This window comes from Chlamydomonas reinhardtii, chromosome 8 (assembly GCF_000002595.2).
Source record: "Chlamydomonas reinhardtii strain CC-503 cw92 mt+ chromosome 8, whole genome shotgun sequence".
In the NCBI taxonomy this organism is placed as follows: Eukaryota; Viridiplantae; Chlorophyta; class Chlorophyceae; order Chlamydomonadales; family Chlamydomonadaceae; genus Chlamydomonas; species Chlamydomonas reinhardtii.
In genome coordinates, this window is record NC_057011.1 from 1,408,266 (window position 1) to 1,426,194 (window position 17,929).

General features: G+C 62.5%; 4 protein-coding genes across 4 annotated transcripts in view; 3 read left to right on the forward strand and 1 right to left on the reverse strand.

The window, feature by feature from the left end:
- Nucleotides 1–150: 150 nt before the first annotated feature.
- CHLRE_08g364200v5 (uncharacterized protein) lies at nt 151–1,634 on the reverse strand. The gene is made up of 4 exons (XM_043064880.1): nt 1,537–1,634; nt 1,085–1,282; nt 868–969; nt 151–776 (listed from the first exon to the last, which is right to left on the reverse strand). Exons 1-4 carry the CDS (start codon nt 1,558–1,560, stop codon nt 498–500), a joined length of 603 nt encoding a protein of 200 aa, XP_042921881.1. The 5' UTR covers nt 1,561–1,634; the 3' UTR covers nt 151–497.
- A 110-nt stretch (nt 1,635–1,744) lies between these two features.
- Nucleotides 1,745–5,612, forward strand: CHLRE_08g364250v5 (uncharacterized protein). The gene is made up of 8 exons (XM_001695980.2): nt 1,745–2,051; nt 2,125–2,195; nt 2,280–2,397; nt 2,591–2,741; nt 3,056–3,124; nt 3,742–3,805; nt 4,259–4,365; nt 4,547–5,612. Exons 1-8 carry the CDS (start codon nt 2,020–2,022, stop codon nt 4,640–4,642), a joined length of 708 nt encoding a protein of 235 aa, XP_001696032.2. The 5' UTR covers nt 1,745–2,019; the 3' UTR covers nt 4,643–5,612.
- Nucleotides 5,613–5,834: 222 nt separating this feature from the next.
- On the forward strand, nt 5,835–15,066 carry CHLRE_08g364300v5 (uncharacterized protein). Its single transcript, XM_043064881.1, has 20 exons — nt 5,835–6,251; nt 6,612–6,780; nt 7,087–7,179; nt 7,454–7,523; nt 7,842–8,032; nt 8,394–8,555; nt 8,905–9,137; nt 9,504–9,579; nt 9,892–9,954; nt 10,334–10,415; nt 10,812–10,894; nt 11,154–11,222; nt 11,539–11,703; nt 11,918–11,987; nt 12,208–12,345; nt 12,590–12,684; nt 12,954–13,017; nt 13,280–13,377; nt 13,680–13,794; nt 13,939–15,066. The coding sequence occupies exons 1-20, from the start codon at nt 6,136–6,138 to the stop codon at nt 14,097–14,099; spliced, it is 2,313 nt and encodes a 770-aa protein (XP_042921882.1). The 5' UTR covers nt 5,835–6,135; the 3' UTR covers nt 14,100–15,066.
- Nucleotides 15,067–15,314: 248 nt separating this feature from the next.
- Nucleotides 15,315–17,929, forward strand: part of CHLRE_08g364351v5 (uncharacterized protein) — a 5,560-nt gene continuing 2,945 nt past the window's right edge. Inside the window, exons 1-5 of the mRNA XM_043064882.1 lie at nt 15,315–15,782; nt 16,164–16,393; nt 16,615–16,751; nt 17,244–17,291; nt 17,649–17,868. Of these exons, the coding sequence (XP_042921883.1) occupies nt 15,433–15,782; nt 16,164–16,393; nt 16,615–16,751; nt 17,244–17,291; nt 17,649–17,868 (985 nt within the window). The 5' untranslated portion in view covers nt 15,315–15,432. The remainder of the gene's footprint in view (nt 15,783–16,163; nt 16,394–16,614; nt 16,752–17,243; nt 17,292–17,648; nt 17,869–17,929) is intronic.

The window sequence follows — 17,929 nt, forward strand, 5'->3', positions numbered from 1 at the left end:
GGCATTCGTTTCATCAAAGCATCGGCGATTCCTCGTCGAGATCCTAGTCCTAGATCGTGGACCGCGTCAGCAGGTCCAGGCAGGTCCCTCATGCCGCCTCATGCAACGAATGCAAGCTGGGAGCACCTGGGCCAGGAAGCGTCATGTGCCCTTGTGTCGTAATTACAGACAAGATATCTTCCCTCGCATGGGGAAATTGGGCTGAGCCACGTATCCAGTCTGAGGCCGCAAGCGTCTACCTCATCTCCCGGACATAGCCGGGGTCGGTTCGCAAAGGCACGGCCCGCCATACTGTGTCCAGCCACGTCCCGCTTTCAAGCAACGGCACAGCCAGCAATCAACCAAACAGCAGGAACTCCTCTACCCACAACACTCCTCACTGCTGCGTGCGGCCTACCACATACTGTGCTGTGCAATGCTCGGCAGCAAAGACCCTAACTAGACACCGGCCGGCCTCAACCTGCGCGCCGGCGCCGCTTCTTGGGCGGCGCCGCGCTCTACTCCTCCACGTGGCCTTGCTCGCCCCCTCCGCTACGCACACGCACGCCGCAACTGCTGGGCCCAGGGCCGCTGCCGCCAGGCCCTGTGCCGCTGCTGCTGCCGCCGCCGCTGCTGCTGCTGCTGCTGCCGCTGCTGCTGCTGGTGGGGCCAGGCCCTCCACCACCACCATGGCTGCCGCCACCACCACCGCGGCGCAGGGCCGCAGGCCGCGCTCTGCCAAGCAGCATCTCCATCAGCGCGTGCCGCATATTCGTCGCAGAATTTGCCTCGCGGCCCTGCAGTTCAACATTCAACCGGACGGCACCTGAGCCTGTCTGATATCTGATACCTGACCCCCGAATTGGACTGAACCTGTGCCAGACTTACCCACACAGTTCCGCAGTGTTGGCACACTTGGACATCGCGGGCACACGAGCCACCAAACGGAATCACCACTTGCAGGCAGCGCTGTCCACACTTTGCGCACACCTGCATTCACACGTTTCATATGCCGCTTAGTGCTTGCGCCCTTTCACGGCACGCATTAGTTCCGCAACGCACGTCGATAACGGCCCCTGCCGAGTCCTTATGAGCACATGCGTACCTGGCTGGTGTAGTACTCGTCCACGTACACCACCAGGTGCGCGTGCTTGTCCACCAGCAGGCGCAGCAGCGCCCGGTTTGGACCTCTGCCTGACCTGCTGACGCAACCTCCGTGGCCAGTGTCGGCGTTGCTCCAGCCGACAATGACCTCCTCCTTGGGCCTCCCACCAGCCAGCTGCTGCACCGTGCGCTCGAGGACCTGCATATACACAGTCACAGTGTCTCGATTACAGAAAAGCATTGCGACCAGGCCCCGAGGGCCAAGGGCGCCGCGGCAGGCGATTAAAAGTGGTCAGGATCGGAGCACCAGCAGACTTGCGGGTGTCCAGACGTGCATGTGCTTTCAAGTGGAGCGGCTGATGGGCTGAAGCCAGTTCCCAGACCTTTGCATGGCAATGAAACCCATGGAATTGGTGGTTGGTGACATCGCTGGGTAACGCTAGCGGTACTCACGGTTCCAGCCTTGGTTCCAGCCATGCGAGCTGGGATGCTACATGCGTGTTCTGCAAACCCTAGAACGTGTGGCGGGTGGCGCGGTCGCGCCTCACCATATTGGGTACTTTAGCATGTATTGTAGCCCTCTGAATGCACTCTGACTGCGGCAGCTCTTACTCCGCGTGAAGCTTGAATCAGCCAGGCCTTTGCATGCGCATCTGAGGACCGAATTTCCTCCACTAAGGCGCTGCAGTTTGCAACTCATTCAATTAGCCATATGCATACAGAATTCAGCTGTGCCTGCCCTTACTCCTCACCCGACCCAGCTTCCACAACTCCGACCGCCCTAATTAATATGCTTCGTGTGCTACTCGCCTTTGGCCCAGCTGACTCGTTCCAGATACGGCTGTGAACGCTGGGCTTTGTTTAGCGAAGTGGACCACTAGACCCTAGGGACAATTCCTTTCTTCTGCGCTCTTCCCTGGTGCCTCTTCGGCCAGCATGAAATACCTGGACATCCCCCCGCTTCAACGGTACACATTCGCGCAATTGGCTGCGTCTTGTGGTGCACTGGCTGAGCCGGGTGGCCCTCTTCGCGTGCCGCAGCCTGAACGCCTTCCTGAAGAGCGTGGATGTGGGCGAGTATGTCCTTATGGGTGACCTGGAGGCCTACTCCTGTAAGTATCGGCACCTCACGTGCACGAAGCGCCCGAAATGTGGCTTCCCAATTCGCTGGATAACAGGGGATTCGCCTTGAGCAGGCAAACTGGCGGGGCTGGATAAGAAACTATCCAAGTCTCTGGACGCTGAGGTGCAAACCGGCAGCTCGCCGCTGGAGCTCTCGGCGTCGCCTGTCGGGCCGCTTGCGGAGTCGTCCAGGTATGTGAGCGCTGCGCAAGAGCGCTTCTGTAATGCGCATGGGGTCGCCAATTGAGCAGCCCTGCTTCAAGCCGCGCGGGCCGTGCGCGGCGAAGCGTGCTCTGCGAAACGCTCGCCAGCTGTGTGGGCACCACATACCTTAAACAACACCCTCGGCTCTGACGGTCGCCTAACCTCCCCGGCCCCCATGCAGCCGCAAAACCCTGATCTACCTGATCCTGACCATGAACCATATCTACCCGGACCACGACTTCAGCCTCCTCCGCGCGCACCATTTCCAAAAGGAGGAGACAGTCAGCAAGGCGGAGGAGGCGATTGACAGCCACTTGCTAGAGGTGTCCAAGGTGCGGGCAGCCCCGGGCTGTGTGTGACCCTGGGAGACAAATGTGCCGGGAAGGGAGCTGCGATGGTGTGCAGTGATGCATGGCAAGGGACTGCACGGTCCTGCGGCATTCACGACAAAGCCCGGGAGTCGCGGGTGGGCAACTGGGCTCACGCACACACGTTCTGCACGCCACGGAAGCCGACAGGCAGCCGACGCAAGACTGCCGCGGCACAGACCGCACGCCGTACGGCCCACACAGCCCTGTCACCTACACAGCTGCCGCTAAAGCTCACATGTCCGGGTGCCTCGCAATGCTCCTGTGTTTTGGTCCAGGTGTGGGCCAAGACGCCCGGGTTGGGCGAGAGCCCCTTCCTGGAGTGCCTCTGGAGCTCCGTAGACGAGGTGCGCCAGTGCCGTAGCTGCAGCCTTGAGGCATGTCTCCTGTTTGGCATCTGGGCGGATGGCAGGAAGTTCGGGGGTCAGGGGGAGCAAACCCCAAGCCCCAGTAAGGAGATAGGGTAGCATAGATGGAAAGAGGGGGAGTACTGCGGTGCCCGCTGCTCCGCAGTGAGCCCCAATCTCCGCTGAGCCACCGGCTAGTTCGGTGCAGCGCCCAACGCCGACCTGGGGTCTCCGGCGGCAAGGAGTACGCGCTTGGGCGCATAGCGTATGTGGGAGCGTTCGCTGCACGGCGCCCTTCCGAAAGTGGTTGGGACAGTGGATGAGATGGTGGCCTCTCCTCACGGCCGCCGTGGTCATGCATGTCGCTGTGACGGCTGGCAGCAGGCAGGGCAGCAGGCCGCGCGTATGGGGTAGCCGTCCCATGGGGCTCAGGGGTGGGTTTGCGGAGCGGCCTCGGTGGCATGTGGCTCTTGCCTGGCTGGGTCCGCGTCCATCTGGCTGCAGCGTGGAATGGCCTGCCTAGCGCTGCCGCACGACATCCCGTCTCCAGCACTTGCATACCTCCCCAGCGGCCTTTGCATACCCTGTTAAACGCCCACATTGCCTCTTGCCTCCAGGCCATTTTCCTCAAGGAGTGTGACGTGTACAGCTACAAATCGGACCTGGAGACAGACCCCTTCGGTGGGTGCCGTCGGGTACCGTGGTACAGCGTTGGGTACCGGTGGCTGTCGCAACTGGGTTTTCCCCCGGAGGGCTGGATGCGTGCGGGAGGAGGAAGGGAAACTCGAGTACGGGACAGGGGCGGCAGCCTTGCTGGTTGGGGATGCTCACCAAAGCCGCCAGCTCCTATCCTGTGCTGTGGGCCGGGGCGGGTCGTCCGCTCAGGCGGAAGGAAACCAAGCGCGTCAGCAATGCTGCAGGAAGAGAGGCTGGGGGGAGTGATGGGGCTTCGGCAGCAAACAAGCTATGGCCCTGCACAAATCCAATGCCCGTGATGCATTTCGCCTCTGAAGGCCTGCACCCCAATAACCGCGCGCGGGGAATCACTACTGCTCGCATCGTGTCCGCACTGCACTTATGCGTGTGCAGTACGAGTAGCGCGCTCACGTCCTCGCTGCTCCACGACCACCGCAGGCGATGAGGCCAGCATTTGGTCCTTCCACTACTTCTTTTACAACAAGAAGATGAAGCGCATCCTGTATTTTGGCTGCCGCGCTGTCAGCAAGCAGGCGGCGGACGAGGTGGGCGTGGAGTAGGGGAGGAGGGGCTGGGGACGGAAGGAGGGGTCACGGGTTGCTGAGGTGGAGGAGACGAGGGTCTGGTGTGGACGACGGGAGGAGGGTCTGGTGTTGAGAGTAAGCAATGGGCGGGCGCGCGCTGGTTGTTTCCCTTTCTTTACAAGCGCCTACCACCCGCCCCCAGGCCACGGACACCTCGTCCAAGTACGACCGCTACAACCAGGACGACACAGACGACGACAGCGACCGCTACGGCATGGCCACGGAGATGGACGTTTGACAGGACGACAGGCCGGCGGCGGCCTGGTGGGTGGGCTGAGGAGCTGGGCTGAGGAACTGGGCGTGGCGTGTGCGCGGACGTGCATGAGCAGCTGCAGCACAGGAGGCAGAGCTCTGGAGGAGGAGGAGGAGGAGGAGGAGGAGGAGGAGGCTGCGGTGCAGGGCAGGCAGAGACGGGGCGGCATGCCCACGCTGCCTGCCCTGGGCTGCCGTCAGCAGCGGCGGCGGGAGGAGCAGCACGGCGTCAGGACCTGGCGCAGCATGGCGCCTCGGCAGCAGCCCGGGTAGCAGCAGCCCGAGGAGATGGCGGATGGCATGGAGGAGGACGGGGTGCTGAGGCGGGCGAGGCGGAGAGCTCCCGGCCGCGTGCACACCACGCGGGTACCCAGCGACCCGGTCACAGTCACACCGGTCGGGAACACTGCACAGATGACGATCAGCATTGCATACATATGAACTGTTTGGAAGCAATAAAGCAGATAGTGGGTCGACGTGGGGCTTGATAGGAGAACGGCGTTGTGCCGGCCCTGACGGACGGGCGCTGCTATGGACTTCCTGTCGAGCCAAGGGCGCCCACCGGGCGACTGGTCGCGGGAGGGCCGCACGCCTGCAGAACCGACCCATTGCTATTAATTTTGAACGAACCCATGGCAGGGGTTGCGTGTTGGGGCCTTCGGGTTGCCAGGTGCCCCAGTTGCTTAACTTGACGGTTGGCCGGATGGGCGGATGACTACCGGTGGCAGGCGCTTTGCCAACCACTTGCGCACACTGCGCCCGTGTGTGCGGCGGACAAAGCGTGTGTAAGCTCACATGCCCGAGAGTGCGCACTGTCTTACTAGTAGGCGCGGCGTGGTGGGTTTTGGACGACGAGGGGTCCATTTCTGTAAAGTTCGCTTATAATAGCCGTGCTGGCCACGAATGGCCCTAACGAATGGTCGCACCCGTGGAGGGCACTGTAACGGTCTCGAGCCATCACATATTGGCCCCAACAGGGACCCGGTGTAGGGCGGTTTCCGGGGCGGAGTTGACGTGACGTGTATCGCACACATGATCCCGTAGACTATCATATGTTTCCGGCTGCGAAGCAGACCGCGACTCAGACGTGGGGGAGCGGCAGCGGGCCGATCGGATGGGGAGTCGGGTGAATATGCCCCTGATGAAGCCTGCAGACACACTTGCCGGCTCACCTTCCCGCAGCATCCGCAGCGAACGCGGGTCGATGACAGTTGACTCGTATGAACACCACCACAACTCGGTCTCGTAGTCCGTCTGCATTTTATATACAGCTTCAGAGGCACTTGACGAAGTGCCTTTATTGAGCATACTCGTCCTGCTTAAGCACGTATGCGCGTGTGAGTCTCAACCTCTTTAATTGCAGCTTCTAATTCACACATTACATCTTTGGAAAAGGGCCAAGCTCGGCTCGTGTATCGCCCCGCGTCCCTTTGTTTCACGGTCGGTCAACAAGCGCCTCGAGCGGAGTGCAAATTCGCAATGTACCCGCAAGCTGGTCATCCGGTGCTACCTGGGCAAACGCCGGGCACACCGCCCGGGTCAGCCCCAGTAAATGCACCGGCCTTGCATGCCCAACCGCATCGAAATGCTCCCAAGTGAGTGCTGCTCAGGAGTGGGAGCTCAAGGGAATGTCCCTTGTAGACATGGGATTTCGAAGTGCCGGGTTGCAAAGCAACGAATGTTGCAGACCATCCAGACCACAATGTCAGCTCAGCCCCAGCGCATCGGGGGCACCTGCGCACTATGGCGTTCGAAGGCAGGCTTAGGTTGCAGGGTGCTTGTTGGATGGGAGGCCCAGCATGCTCTCTGTCAGGCGCCGGCGCAACTCGGGCTTATGCCAGTTGGGACCTATTTCTTTGGGCTTGGGCGTATAACCCCACCCGCCCCACCCACCCCGCCCGTCCCACCCGGCCCACTCCGTCTCGCCCATTCCGCTTTTCCATTCCGTCCATCAGGCGTCCCAAGCTGCAACAGCTGACCGTGAGCTGCCCCATGGTGGTGGCGGCCATGGGGGCGGGCGGCGGCGGGTTCGTGCCGCTGCCCATCACGCGACTGGGCATGGAGGCGCAGGCGCAGATCAGTGTGGGCTTCAACAAGATAACGCTCGACTGCTACTACCCGCAGGTACCCGGCTGGGGTGTTGGGTGGGGTGGAGTGGGGTGGGTTAGAGTGTTGGGTTGGGAGGGCTGGAAGTGGGCTGGGGCTGGGTGAGTGGGCTTGGATGGGCTTAGTGCGCTGGCTCCGAGGTCGCTGATTGAGCGAACTGAGGCGCCTGCACACGCCCCATTTGGCAGCAGGCCAGGCGTCGCAGCCGGCCCCCGGCCGTGTCTAATAGGTTTTGAGACCCTTTCACTTTGCGCTGGCCAGGCTGACGCCGCCTCCCCGTGTGCCTGTGTTGCGACTGCTGCCGTGCTGCTGTTGCGGCTGCAGACGTGGCAGGGCGCCCCGCTACAGCTGCTTGTGCCCAAGACCAGCGCCACAGTCATCAGCGAGGTGGTGATCGAGAACCTGGTGCGAGACCAGGTGAGTGACGGAGGAGCGAAGGGGGCGAGGGAGGGAGGGAGAGGGGGTGAGGGAGGGAGAGAGGGAGGGAGGGAGGAATGGACGGACAGTCGAGGGGAGTAGGCGGCAGACACGGCTAGTGGATCAGAGGACGCGCAAGGCATGTGGCAGCAGCTTATGATGCGCAAAGGGGCGACGCTCCGGATTGTTACCTGCCTTGCCCCTGGCAAGGAAAGCAACAACGTGATTACCATGCATGCGTGTGCGTGTGCGTATGCGACGCCCACGCCTGCAGATCTACGCCACGGCGATCGTGCCGGCTGAGGACGCGCAGAAGGCCAACTACAAGCCAGCCTCGGCCGTGGGTGAGTGACTCGCGTGTGTGGTTATTTGCGTGCGTGCTTGGAAGAGAAAGGTTGTCACCATCCATACGTCCCCACTCGATGGGTACTTCGAAGGCCCCTCCAACCCAGCTGCTCCACTCCTCCCCTCCTCCTCCACTCCACGTCCACTCCCCTCCATTGCTCCTCCACTCCACCTCCACTCCCCCCCCCCCCACTCCCCCCCACTGCTCCTCCACTGCTCCCCCACTCCTCCTCCACTCCCCCCCACTCCTCCTCCACTGCTCCCCCACTGTGCTCCCCCACTCCCCTGCCTTCCCTCCCCTCCGCCTGCTCCCGCAGACGCCTCCGGCGCGGCTGTGCCCGAGGCGCACCTGAACGACCCCGAGCTGTTCGTGCTGCCCATGCCGGGCCGCGCCGCCCCTGGCGACCAGTTCCGCGTGTCGCTGACCACCTTTGAGCCGCTGGCCTTCGAGGAGGGCAGCTACGTGCTGCGGCTGCCCACGGAGCTGCCCGCGGCCATGATACCGCAGGTGGGCGGAGGCGGGCGGGGTTAAATGTGCGTGTGTGTGGGGGGGGGCGGTGGTGTGGGTGGGTGGGTGTGTGGGTGGATGGGTGGGTGTGGGTGGGTGGGTGTGCGAGTGCGTCCTTGTGTGGGAGGGGAGTTGATGCGGGTGGGTCTGCAGGTTCTCCACCATCGCCATAAAGACAGGGACACGAAGACGCATGGTTTGGACGGGTGTGTGCGTGTGGATATGACCGGAACCCGTTCTGCCCCACCCGTCGTGGACGTCACCACTAGATACCGTACTCTTGCAACCATCACTCCGAACCCTATGAACGGTTGCCTCGCGTCTCCCCATTGCCTCCTCCCGCCCTCCCCCCCCCCCCCAGGGCTACAGCCACACACAGCTGCTGGACGTGATCGTCACCATCAACACCGGCTCGCCCACGCCCGTGGCCTACGCCGTGCGGTCCGGCCACCCCGTCACCGACTCCACGCCCCCCGGCGGCGGCGCCGGCACCGCCACCTTCTCCATCAGCAAGGCGCCGCAGGTGTGTGTGGGCGTGTGTGTGTGTGTGTGTGTGTGTGTGTGTGTGTGTGTGTGTGTGAGTGAGTGTGTGTGGGTGCGAGTGTGTGTGAGTGTGTGTGGGTGTGGGTGGGTGTGTGGGTGTGGGTGTGGGCGTGTGTTGTGGTGTGTGGGTGTGTGTGAATGGCTGTGGTGGTGGTGGTGGGTGGTGCGTAATGGGATTGAGTTGCATTGGAACCAAACAGTCCCGAATCATGGGTAGACCCACAGCACGCTGTACTTCCTACATTTAAACTATGAGCAACCCCTTCTTCTTGTAGCTAGTCATAAGCCTGACGACTTCCCCGCCGCCGCCGCGCCTTGCCCTCGCGCAGCTGCCCAACGCTGACGTGGACGTGGGGTACCGCGTGTGGGGCAACGACATGTTCCTGGCACTCAACGTGTCAAACCCTAGGCCGCCCCACCCCGCCGACCCCGACCCCCGCGGCGCCTTCGTGCTGTCCGTGGCGCCCCCTGCGCCCGAGTTCACGGCGCCCTTCCCCCGCTCGGTGGTGTTCCTGCTGGATCGATCTGGATCCATGAGCGGCGAGCCCATGGAGTTCGCAAAGTGAGTTTTGGATCTCGGATTCGTGAACTCCTCCACCTTTCATTCTATTTCTATGACTGTACCTTGGAACTGGGTCACTGGGACTGGGTTGTGCACCGGATCATTGTCCTGCGCGAATGCAGTACCGCACGTTGTCGCTTGCACCTGGCGGTCTCAATCGCCGCCGTCACAAGACTTGTGCGCCCCTGCCCTAGCCCTTGGTATGGTGTGGGCGGGCGCCGACACCCCAGCACCGTGCCCGCCCTCGCACGCCACACTGCCTCGCCCGCCTCACTGCCTCACCCGCCCTACCTCCCAGCATGGCACCCCACCCCAACCCAACCCAACCCCTTCTACCTTATTCACGAATGTAACCCCCACACACAGGGCTGCGCTGTGCTTCGGCCTGCGCTCGCTGACGCCCTTGGACACGTTCACTGTGGTGGCGTTCGACCACGAGCAGGTGTGAGGGGCGCGAGGAGGCGGAAGGGGTGGGAGGAGCGGGAGGGACGCGGCCTTGGCTGTGGCTGTGGCGGCGGAATCAGTATTGTGGGTTCCTCCAAGGCCTACCCGCCTGCACCTGCTTGCATTTACGCGCGCCACTTGTCCCGCGAGTGCTTGTGCTGCCAAGCGCCGCCGGGCTTGCCACCCTGACGCCCCCACCGCGCAACGCCTCCGCCGCATGCAAACGCGCACGGACACATTTGTTGCGGCGCTCTGCTTCCTTTCGCACGGCGTCGACCCGCTTCCTTGTGTGCTTGTCGCGCGCTCGCAGCTGTGGTTCACGCCCGGGGGTCAGCTGGTGCCGGGCAGTGCGGAGAACGTCTCGGCGGCCGAGGTGCGTGCGTGCGTGCGTGTGTGTTATATATATCTCGGGATTATGTGAGCTGGGTATGGTGTGAGCTAGGTATGGTGTGAGCTAGGATTGCACAAGCGCAGCCAACTCCACGCAGGACCGTGCGGGCATGGTGGGTTCGGACCAGGTCGCGGCACTGTGCACCACACACCTGGCCGCGCAGCGCAGAGCCCCGGACCCTTGCCCCCCTCCGCATTCAGCACACACACATGGCCGAAGCCCCTTCTGTGCCTTCGCAACACAGCCCAACGCTACTCCGCCGCATCCAACTGCCCATCCACCCTCCCTGCTGGCCCCCCCGCCTGCCCCTAACTAATCATGAATGTAAACCCCCACCTGTCTTTCCCCTGACCCCCTTCAGTCCTGGGTCCGCGCCTCGGTGGACGCACGCGGCCTGACTGACATCATGACGCCGCTGCAAACGGCCATGCGCGTGCTGTCAGGTGGGTGGGCGGGATCATCGTGTGCGTGCATGTTGAGGGATGGACGTGTGCGTGCGTGTTGGGGCATAAGCCTGCGGCCAGGAAGAACACGGCAACGAACTCGGCAACGATGCGCGATGGCTGTCTGGCCGTCCCCTCCTACCTCGTTGGGTGCCGGAGCGCACACGGGTGCTACGTAGCTGTGGCAGCTCACTGCGTGGTGGCTGGCGAAACAATCACACGAGCGCTCGAGGCCTTGCAGCTCATGCGCGCTGGCAGCTCACGAATCTCACGCCGGGTGGTTGCGTTGGCCACGTGTGTGCTCACACACACACACACACACACACACACACACACACACACACACACACACACACACACACACACACACACACACACGCACTCGCACTCGCACAGGCGCGGCGCCGGGCGCGGAGCGGCCGCCGGGCGCGCCTCCGTCCCTGCCCTTCATTTTCCTGGTCACCGACGGATGCGTGCAGGTGGGGGCACGAGGTGCGGTGGGGGCGTTACATTCATGATTAGCTAAGAAAATGGTAGGGGGAGGGGCGTGGTGGCATGGGTGTGCGTTTGTTTCTTGTGCATGCTGGGGCTTGGCTGTGCTGCACCCAGAACCCTCCTCGGGCTCCTGCACACGCCGGCCTGTGCCAGTGTGCTGATCTTACCAGGATCGCATCTCACTCCTACCTCAATTCATGGCATGGTATCAACAATATTCGCTCGTTGCAAACTGCGCGACAGGATGAGAAGGACATCTGCCGCTTCGTGGAGGGCCACATGCGGGGACTGCTGCAGCACCAGCAGCAGCAGGTGAGTGGGAGGAGGGGCGTTGGGGTCGTGGCAATGTATGTGCGTGTGTGTGTGTGGTGGTGGGGGGGGGGGGGAGATAGCCGTTCATGGAGAATGGAGCGATCAAATTACAAGTTTGCAGTGCTGGCGTCCAGTGGGAACAGCGGGGGAGATTTGAAAGGGGGTGGTTTTCGCCATTCCCAACCAGACATGAAGTAGCAGGCCAGGGGCGTTCCAGGCATGACGGGTTGAAGTGGTTATAGCCTTCTGGCCGATGGCAATGACCACCACCACCACACACTCCCACCCACACGTCCACCCACCCCACCCGCCGCAGGCCATGGGCGCTGCCGCCGCCGGCGCGCCGCCGCCCCCTCCCGCCGGTGTGCCGCGCATCTGCACCTTTGGCATCGGCACCTACTGCAACCACTACTTCCTCAAGCAGCTGGCCACCTATGGCCGCGGCGCCTTCGACGTGGCCTTCCGCCCGCACGCCATCCAGGTGCGTGTGAACGCGTGTGTGTGTGTGTGTTAAAAAGAACACGAAAGCCCTTCTGTGTGTGTGTGTGTGTGCGTGTGTGTGTGTTTTAAAGCACAGGGAAGGAAACATGCAGGACTGTGTGTGTACATGTACGCGCGGTCGCGCGCGTGCTTCCTTTCCCTCTGTTATCTCCCCTGCCCACACACGTCTTCCCTGCCCCCCCCCCCACACACAGGCCCAGATGCAGCACCTGCTGACGGCGGCGCAGCGGCCAGTGCTGTCCGACCTCACACTCACCCTGCCGGGTACGTGCGGGCACCGCTGCGGGTGGCTGGTGGTTACCTGGGTGGCACGGCTGCGGAGATGGGGGCTGTCGGGGCGTGGCATGACGCGGCGTGGTGTGTTTGTGTCATTCAACACGCCGTTTGTGCCTTTCCACACAACACACACACACACACACACACCTACTCATTTGCGAACATACAATACAAAACCTAACTCTCATTCACACAAACACACGCACAGGTGTGGCTGGCTGTGAACTGTACCCCTACCCGCTGCCGGACCTGTTCTGCGGCCTGCCGCTGGTGGTGGCGGGCAAGTACAGCGGGGCCTGGCCCGCGGGCGGCATCACGCTCAATGGCACACTGCCGGGCGGCACACGTGAGTTGCCAGGGCGGGGGGGGGGGCGGAGTGGAGTGGAGGAGGGGCGGGGGCGGCGTGTACGAGAGGGTCACGGGGGTAGCAGTGTAACGGCCCTGGGCTGTGGCGCTGGGCGAATGGCTTCATGGCCCCGTGCCTGACCGCCGGTGCCTGCTACTGCGTTGCCGCCAGTGCCTGCTACTGCCTGCCTAAACGGGCACCTGCGCCGTGCCCCGTGCCGCTGCCTCCCCCCCGCTGCCTGCAGCCTGGAGCAGCAAGCCCGTGTTCCCGGGCAAGGAGGGCAACCTGCCGCTGGACAAGATCTTCATCAAGAGCCGACTGGACCTGCTCACGGCGCAGGTGCGGGTGCGGTGCGGGTGGGGGCGGGTGCGGATGGGGTGGGCGTGCTAGTGGGTGCGTTGGTGTCTTGGCGTGTAGGTGGGGTTGAGGTGCGTGCGTGCGTGTGCAAGTGACGGTGCGTTAGGCGGGGCGGGTACGGGCGCGTCAGACCGCTGATGCTGCCGCGACTGCTGCCGCCTCGGCCCGCCCTCCTCCTCGTTTATCTGCTTGCCACTTGCAACCCCAGCCCCCACACACTCTCGTGCACACACACGCACACACACGCGCAGGCCTGGCTGGCGGGCAACCCGCCCCAGATGGTCAACCAGATTGTGGACCTTTCCATTGCGACGGGTGAGAGCGCGGGGAGACGTGGGCGTGCGCTGCACACGACACACACAGCCACAACACACACACCCCGACCCTTATCCTCCTGACCTACTACACACGCATATTGACTGCTCGTTTCCCTTTTGTCTTTTATGCCGCGAACGTTGTCGGCTCTCTGTCCGTGTGCATGTGCGTGTATGCAAACAGCCGTATATGCAAACAGCCGTGTATGCAAAGCACCGTTGGACTAAAACCAAACACAAATGCTGGCACGTGTGCGCTGCAGGCATTCCCTGCGCACACACGCGCACGGTGGGCTTCGAGACCACGCACAAGGACTGGGCGGCAATCCAGAGCACGGCGCAGTCACAGGGCAAACGCAAGGTGCGGTGTAGATGAGTGGAGTGGATGGGTCGGTGTATGGCAGAGTGACTGTCAGAGTGGGTGGGTGGGTGGGTGGATGGGTGGATGCGCGCGTTGATGCGTGGGGCTCTGCCGAGAGCTGCCTTGCCAACGTGGGAGGCGCATACATCCTCACGCCGCAACGCCCCAACATCCTCAACGTCTGCTGCACATGCCCACACGCCCACATCCATACGCACATGCCCACGCATATGATACCCGCACATACACACCCATGCACACCCCTGCACGCACGTACTCACACACACACACATACTGTGTAGGTCAACTACGCCAAGTACGCAATCGGCGGCGCGGCGGGGCTGGTGGTGCTGGCGGGCCTGGGTGTGGGCGCGGCGTTCGTGTTCGGAGACCTGGGAGCCACAGTGGCCAACACAGGTGCGGGTGTGAGGGAGGCAGGGAGGGTGGGTGTGCGCGCACTTGTGCTTTCCGAACACACAAGCTGCGTGTTTGAACCTTCCCGTGTTTGAACCTTTCCTAATAACAAACGAACACGCCTAACAAACAAACCCGCGCACGCAGGCTTCATGGACGGCATCGGTGGCCTGGGCGGGATGGGGGACATGGGCGGCGGCGGCGACTGCTGCGGCGACTGCGGCGATTGCGGCGACTGCGGGGGCTGCGATGGCTGTGACGGCTGCGATGGGTGCGACATTGGAGGTCTGGACTGTGTCATCTCGTAAGAGAGCGTCGTTAAGCACGCGGCGCTGTCTTGCCGTCGCGCGGCGTGTCTCGCTGTTGATTCGCACGGGCAGCTGCACAACAGTTTTCTTTGTTGGTGCGGTTGATGCGGTTGGTGGTTGTGTGTTGCCGTGTTTGGTACGGGGCATGGGAGTCGCGGGCGGTGACACAGCTCCGTACCACGTGTGGAAGGTGATGTACGGTATTGGGGGGGGCAAGGTGGGCACTAGTGGGCGGGGGCCGCAACAGACGTGGCGGCTTGTGGCACGCATGTTGCGCATGTTGCGCATACCGATCGTGTGGTATGCGCAAATTACAAGGTACTGGCGGGACCACCCGAATGCATGGGCGCTCTCGAGTTCATACTTGCGCGGAGTGAAACGGGTACCGTACGGTATCCATCAATGCCACTCGCGAACTTACCGGTTCCTGTGCGGGGCCTGTGCGTGTAACACACGAGCGACCGATGGATACAGCAGCGCGGCTGGCGGCGGAATTCAGTCATTGCTGGCGCATGCACGGCAGTCAGCGAGCGTGTATGGGCGCCTAGCAGGCGAGATGCTGGATGATACATGATTATGAGAACCGGGCGACACGTTACTGATTAGAGGCAACCAGCAGGCCGCTGCTGGGGGGCCATGCATGGGTACAATGTGCAGCCATTGAGGCAAATCGGTTAGGTGCAAGATTATCCTCATAGCATACTTGAGTGCGCGCCCACTGCTGATTGCGGCTGCACGCCTGCGGGGTGGGGCGGCCTGTGGACTTGGATGCGCCGACGACTGGCCGCTTTGGGCCGCTCCAAGACAGCGTGCGTGCACGACTTGTCGTCGTGTGCGCACGCGTCCAGGTACGGGTAACATCGATGCCGTCACATATTGTAGTGTGACAAAGAAACTTGTTATAGGCTCATGGCGGACAAGGGTTGCCTTTGGCGCGTTCAAACGTAGGTTCGCGCAATGCCGGGAAGGGCCGGGGGGGGGGGGGCGGGCGGGGGCGTGTGTCGGCCCTGCCGAGCCTACTCGGGCACTTGCCGAATGGCGTTACTCCAGCGGGCGCCTAAACTTGCGTGATAGGGTGTTAACATGGGTTTTACGGGTGTATGGTGATATTCCAATCAAGAGAAGGTAGCGCGCAGTCGGTCAGTGGGACGAGTACTGGCTCCATTTTTGGTTTTCATTGGTTAATCAGGACGGAGGCAATACCCTCGTCATCTCCATTCAAATTATTATTACATCGATACATTTAAACGGAAGAAACTTGAACATGGTGCCTAGGCCGACTCGGTTGTCACGACCACGAGCTGCAGGAGCACTCTTTTCCTGTTGTATGTACATGATTGTAGCGTGCGCACTTGCAAGGGACCCCCTATCTATAGCCACCACAATAGATCAGCACCGCGCTGCTTTCGGCTCCGGAATCTGCCGCGGGCTTGATGCTTACACGCAGCTGCACAACGACGTGCTCGGCGGGAGAGCCCCTGCGCGCTATGTGGTCTTTGTTTCGCCGCCGTCCGGCATTGCGGACCGCCTTATCGGACTGGTCAGCGCCTTCTACTTGGCGCTCATACAGAAGCGCGCCTTTCTCATTGCGCCCCACCCGATGAGCTATGAGCTGCTCTACGACCAGCCATTCATCAACTGGACAACACCAGCAGTGCCGGAGGCCACGGCGGGCCCTGTTATGTAAGCTTGCTGCTGACATGTGGGGATTGGTTACTGCTTCCGGCAAACGCAACTGCAAGCCGCATGCTGCAGCGTTACTACATGCGCCGGCGCTCGACAAGCTACCACCATTATGCACACGCACGCGGATGCTTACTTCGCCGCAAGTCCGCTAGCTAGGCCAGTAGCGCGCGCGCAGCGCTGGCTGGGACCGGTGCCGCTTTCTGACTTCGTGCCGCGTCCCGCCAGCAGTGCGCGGCCACATAAGTAAATACTACTTGCGGCCGATACGACAGTATACGACGCACACTCGCTCTCTCTCACTCTCCGGCGAGACGACTTCGCTGACCCGGAACCCCTACCATCCTGCTGCTCTCCTACCTCGCTCTATCTGATCAACAGGTGGCCGCCTAAAACGCGGCAGTGCGCCAACTGCGACGCCGCGGCGCCAGCGGCCCCGGCCGGCGCGTCTTCGCACATGAGCTGCCCCGTGTGTCACGATGACGGGCCGGGCCGCTCGGCAGCCTATTTCAACTGGATCAACGTTGCAACCGCCCGGGCCTGGCACATGGTGAACAACCTCTCGGCGGTTTACCCAACCGCCAACTACATCTACGTCAGCGGGAACCGTGGTGCGTACACGGCGCTCGCTCAGTTGTATGTTGACGGCGGGGAGGGGAGGGGAGGGGAGGGGAGGGGAGGGGAGGGGAGGGGAGGGGAGGGGAGGGGCGGGGCGGGGCGGGGCGGGGCGGGGCGGGGCGGGGAGGGGCGGGGGCACCACACATCACGCATGCGTCTCGCCAATACTGAGCCTCCTGTTGCTCCTGCTCCTGCTGCCTGCTGCCTGTTACAGGCACGTCTGTGGGCCTGTTCCAGAACGTGTACCACCAGCGCGCCCTGAGGGCCATGGGCCTGCGCGCCTCCACCGCCTTCGGCTGCGCCGTCAACTACCTGCTGTTCCCCAAGCCCGAGACCCTGGCGGTCATCAAGGTGTGTGTGAGCGAATATGTGTATATGTGTGTGTTAGATGCATGGTGGGGGCGCGTGTGCAAGCCCAAGGTGCGTGTGCGTATGTTTATGTGCTGTACGATATATAAACAGGAGAACAAAACAGGAAGTGGACGCGTGAAGTGGACGTGGGGAGAAGTAGGCCGAGAAGGTGCTTGAGAAAATGAGAAGGCGTATATTAACATGTCCTTGTTATGGCCGCGACGTAAAAGCGGCGGAGCTCTATCAGTAGTAGTATTGTAGAAACCAGCAGCTGCCGCACCACGGGTGCGAACCACTTTGCTGGCCCTTTCATCCCATCCAACAACCGGCATTAATGCACCGTTTTGGAAAGCATTGCGTGGCCCTGAACAGCCGCCGCCGCGCCGGCACCCATACATATCACCACGCACACCACCACACATCACAACACATCACCGTTATATATGCGCCACGCACAGCTATCAGCAAATGGCAAATCCGTATCGGCCGCAGGAGGAAATGGACCAGGTGCTGGCAGCGCCCCCGGTGTTTGGGATCCAGGTGAGGGCCGGGCGGGGTATGAGGTGGGGTGGATGGGGTTTCGGGGGGGGGGGGTATTGGGCTACCCAGCAGCATCACGGGGCGGGCACGACCGTGAGGCAATGCATAAAGAGATGGTTGTTAGCATGCACAAAGGGGTCCCAGCAGTCCCTGTGTGCATAGACGGATGGTGTGTTGCTTGTTGCACGGCACGTGCTCACACTGGCGGGGCCAACCCCACGGGGCGCGGCGGTCCCGGCAGGTCCCGGGCCCACCGCATAGATGCACTGCTGCCCGCTATGCCTATGCATCCCTCACCCCGCCCCATGCACGTGCACGTGCGCCACTCCGTCCCCCAACCCCATGCATCTCATGCAGATCCGCACGGACGACAAACACATGGCGGGCGCGGACCTGGCCGAGTCGTACGCGGAGCAGTACCGCTACATGTTCGAATGCGCGGAACAGATGGAGCGGGCGCTGGGCATTAGTAGCAATGCGGCGGGTGGCGGCGCCATCGCGCCCAAGTTCTTCCTGGTGTCTGACTCGGTGGTGGTGCGGCAGCAGGCGCAGGTGCGTGCGGGCGTGGGGGTGCGGGGTGCGGGGTGCGTGCATGACACGAATGCGGGTGGGCGGGCGTTCACGTGTCAAGAGGAGCT